Source organism: Azolla caroliniana, unplaced genomic scaffold (assembly GCF_043228905.1).
Source record: "Azolla caroliniana isolate FFs.n. ecotype wild unplaced genomic scaffold, voAzoCaro1.0.p SCAF_2, whole genome shotgun sequence".
NCBI lineage: Eukaryota > Viridiplantae > Streptophyta > Polypodiopsida > Salviniales > Salviniaceae > Azolla > Azolla caroliniana.
The window spans coordinates 3,237,664-3,242,376 of NW_028230437.1; the positions used below are offsets into that span (position 1 = coordinate 3,237,664).

At 36.6% G+C, this 4,713-nt stretch overlaps 1 protein-coding gene across 1 annotated transcript; it reads right to left on the reverse strand.

Annotated features, from left to right (window-relative positions):
• Positions 1–592: 592 nt before the first annotated feature.
• Positions 593–3,762, reverse strand: ACD32.1 (alpha-crystallin domain 32.1). Its single transcript, XM_087314855.1, has 7 exons — positions 3,593–3,762; positions 2,749–2,853; positions 2,256–2,384; positions 1,970–2,156; positions 1,749–1,863; positions 1,106–1,270; positions 593–1,012 (listed from the first exon to the last, which is right to left on the reverse strand). The coding sequence occupies exons 1-7, from the start codon at positions 3,692–3,694 to the stop codon at positions 970–972; spliced, it is 846 nt and encodes a 281-aa protein (XP_087170981.1). The 5' UTR covers positions 3,695–3,762; the 3' UTR covers positions 593–969.
• Positions 3,763–4,713: the final 951 nt, after the last annotated feature.

Here is a 4,713-nt window from a genome sequence, read left to right on the forward strand (position 1 = left end):
GAGACGACCCTAACTATCCTAAATGTTCAATCCTCTATTGCACTCCACCTAAGTGGTGCATTTACAAGTGCAAAAGCCAAGGGGGATGTTAAATACCTACAAGATATTATTCAATTTTGTATTGCACTCCACAATTCTCCACCTAAGTTGGCGAGCCTAATAGTGCACAGGTCAACATGAGTGTTAAGTTACCTACACAAAGCACCGTTTCCAAACATTGGTACAAGATATGGTACTCTAAGGGAGGCCTTGTGTCGAGTATAAAAACCAAAGGATTAGCTTTTAGAAAGGGTTCCCCACTTTTGCACTCTCTAGACCTGGAGCTTTTATCTCCTTATCTCTCTCAATCCTTAATCAACCATCTACGTTTGGTTCAGCAAATAACAAATTTCATCAAGCAAAAAGTTGGATTATTCAAAGAATCTGTAAGGGATATTAAGGAATGGCCTTCAAAGTTTTCTTGTAGTAGTTCCGAGATAATATTTGATATAGTTATTACATAAACACATGAAAATGAAGGGCAAAAAAAATCAAGATAATCTGAAAATGGAGGCCCAAGTGAGAGAGAGAGAGAGAGAGAGAGAGAGAGAGAGAGAGAGAGAGAGAGAATTTGTATTATCCAAAGTTATTACTACCTTAATAACTTAACACTGTACGTGCTAAATGTAGAAACCAATGCACTGAGCTACAAAATCTTCGATATATTACTAGAAAGTATACAACAATAGCAATACGAAAGAACTCGTATTTATGTGAGGTACAATGGTATGTTACTGCTTCTAAACCAAATATGCTTACGTATACAATAGACAACATATACACAAATCTACATATGCGACCAGCATCTTGGTTTACATACCATATCCACTAGAATGTTTATTTATAACACACACACACACATATATATATAATGCACATATACAATAAAATATAGCATGCTTCTGACACAAAAGAGCTTGTAGCCCTCATCTACACCATCACCTTAGGTACAAGGATCCTCAAAAAGCCATCACTGCATTACATTTTTGACTTGGATTAAGACCCATTAGCATTAACACACAAAAGAAAACAAATTTAACACTTTTTAGGAATCGATGATACTTGCATTAACTCAGCTGAAATTAAATGTGTTTCGCTATCTTTCGGAATTGCCCACGAAACACCGTACGGTCCCTTTGACAATTCTTTCTGATGATAAACTTCACCTTGCTCTCGTGTAGTATGATTCCCCCACAATTCAATATTACCTCGTACTCCAGACACCAATAACCTAAGCAAATAAGTAGGAATGATTTAATAGTCAACAATATTGTTGCAAAGGATATCGTTAGTTTTGGGATTTGACAGAATAATGGATTAATACAGTGGAAGATATCGTTATCTTTTCTTCTCTAAATTTAGATTGAGCCATTTTGAATGTTGCAACATTATACTCAAAAGCCTCTCTAACAGGTGAATGTTTAAGGATACAAATAACTATTTAGAAGCTACAAAAAGTTTGTTTTTATTCATTTTGGTGCTATGCTTAAATAGTAGAGATCCTCATGCATCGTTCTTTCTAATTTATGTAAGCCCTGTAAAATTATTCTTGTCAACAATATATATACAATATGACAACCAACTATTAAAGAGATACATCAACCTCTTGATTACTTCTCTATTAGTCATTCGCGTCTATCTTAAGCTGAATTAATGTCTATTACATGCTACTTAAGTACCCAGCATAGCAAACATTCTCCTCTAATTACCTATCATTGTTAACCTCGACTCGTATCTCATCGGCATTAACACCAGGTAGCTCAACAATAACATTATATGCCAATCTTGATTCGGCAACATCCATGCGAGGAATCCATTTGGAAACTGAAAAAGAGAATAAAATATGGATGTTGGAAGTCTTATGCATAAGTTTAGCTTTGGTTGAAAATGATATCTTTATTTATTTATTTTGTATCCATCCATATACTACTTTTGTTTTTGTTGATGAATCCACGCATCTGTTGAGAATTTCTGGCGAAAAGGGGTTCATTAGAAGACGATTCTTTCCCTTCCTTCTGGTTTGTTGGCCTACTAAAAAGAGGATTTTCTTCATGATGCGAACTCTCTATCTTATGTTGAGTCAGTTTAGATACTGATGATTCCTCATCCATTATTTCCTACCACAAGATAATAAATCAAAGTGGTAATTATAACCTCCAATTTCCGACTTTACACAAAACCACAAATAAATAAATGGATAGATCTCCTTTATATACCTGAGAGATCATGCTTTTCATCGCATCGGATTCCAAGATATGACTAGATTGCCTTGCATACAAAAGCCTATTATCTTTCCTCACACCTGGTTGAATGCCTGAGCTAGAAACGCAAGCTTTGGAAACCATCTACAGATAAACACACATTCCAGGATTTGGATTAGAGAAAATATTCCAAGGATATTTCTGTACGACATGGGGAAAAACTTCAAAAATATCCTGAGTTTTTCTTATATTTCTTGAGCTGCACCGCAGTATTCATTATTTCATCAAATGCCCTTGGTCATCCCTCAAAAGCAGGAATTATATGGCCAATTCATCCCTTTTTCCATAATTAAATGGGGTATTTCAGTATTTATACGGTCAATACATACCATTTTTTCTCTCGCTGTCCAACGTTATAAAAGAAAGCACAATAATGGAAGCTCATGCACATTTGAGGAAGCAAAAGAAAAAAAGGTATTTCCAATATCTTTTCCGTAGTATATACTACCTGAGGTTCTGTAGACGCACTGGAATGGAGGGAGAAATGATGGATCTGTCGTCCATACATAACTCTAGCATCTTTCCTAGAAGAATTTGCTCTATTACTGCATACCTGAAATTAGGAAAATTTACTGCTTAGTGCCTAATGATATAAATGGAAGTTTCGAATACATACATGTGAGAGATTAACTACCAGATACTCATTGAGATCAAAATGAACATGAATTTGAAAAAGCGAAGGAAAAAGATTCATCAAAACATCCCCAGATTTTTGGACAATTACCAGAATACCCCGATGTTTTCTGGAATAACCAGAATACACCTTTTGTACAGTACACCAGTTTCCAGTGTTGGGAAGAAAATCAAAGAATGGGTTAATTTTTGTTGCTTAATCATTACTTGATACAAGCAGTCAACCCCACGAATTTCAGCACTTTTTCAAAGATTACAATAGCATTAAGAGGCCTTGGTATATGCGTATGCATGCCGAAGTATATATTATGCATATGTATACGAACATGTATATACACATACAAATAAACATACGTACAAGTATATGTGTATGGAAGTAAAGCAAAAAAAGTAGATTAATATCAGAGATTTTGACAGGAGAATCTACTTCCTCTTCCTCTTCCACGGAAACTATACGCTTCTTGTTCACGTCTCACAATCGAAGATGCTCAATTGTTTCATAATATGACATGATATGCTCATACCCAAACTCTGTTTCTGTTTTCATCACATCTCTTAAGCACAAGTATAAAATCAATCCTCAACAAGCATATGACAGAATGTGTGTGTGTGTGTGTGTGTGTGTGTGTGTGTGTATGAGAGAGAGAGAGAGAGCATACCAAGGTAGATAAATTAGAAGGACAAGAGGTACTCTGTGCTGGTATGAGGTGATGGGCGATTCGTTCCACTCTTCTGGAAGCAACATCTTCAAAGGTCGCCATGGGAGCTGCAAAGTGCAGAGTGAAGAAGGAAAAAAAACAAAGAAGCAGGGGAAGGGAGGGGCAACAGGGGATCTTTAGACTATGATATTTTGGTGTGAAGCTTTTAAAGAGAGAAGAGTTCCACGTACACACAAAATGAAGTAATGAAATCCCAAACACACAAAAATAAAATCTCTTAAAACCACAATGAAAATCAATCAAGAATCAAATGAGGAGCTTATCGTGTGTGTGTGTGTGTGTGTGTGTGAGAGAGAGAGAGAGAGAATCCAATTTCCTCTCACTTCTCTATTACTCCATAGATATCTATTCACTATGGAATGTAGGGGTTGAACCCATGACCTCCTGGTCTCCATTGGACAACCTTACCAACTAAACTACATCTATATAGGCCCAATTGATAAGGTTGCCCAATAGAGACAAGGAGAATCTGTGTGTGTGTGCGCGCGCGCAAGAGAGAGAGAGAGAGACATTGTGTGTGTGTGTGTCTTCTAAGGCCAAAATTGACCCATGGGACAAATGGTTTATAACCAAAAATGGGATATTTACCCATTCATCGAAAGTAAAAAATAAAAATAAAAATAGAGTTTTAAGCCAAATAGTTCTAGTAAAATAAAATAACGAACATGTTCTACGATGAAAATGATGTTATATTTGGCCAAATTTCATTTCCATCCAAGTCTCTTGAAGAGAAGCAGGAGGTCAAAGGGTTTCGATGTGGATGTGGCCCGTGGCCCCAATGTAAAAGGTACCCCAACCATAGCTTCTAGTCGACGTAGCTCACATTCCCTTATCTTCTTAATCATCTCTACTCCGTGTCAACTTGTTTTGAAGCCCAACATCTGAGGGTGTTTGGTTGTTCTTTGCGTTTCGGCTTCCTCAAGAGAGAGGCCGAGCGGTGTAAGTGTATCCACATTCATCGTCTCCCCTTGTTCCTAAAAGATTACACTAGTTACAAGTTGATGAATAGTAAAAGGGTTATGGTTAACACTTTGTAATTTATTCTCCCTGTGTTGTTTCGG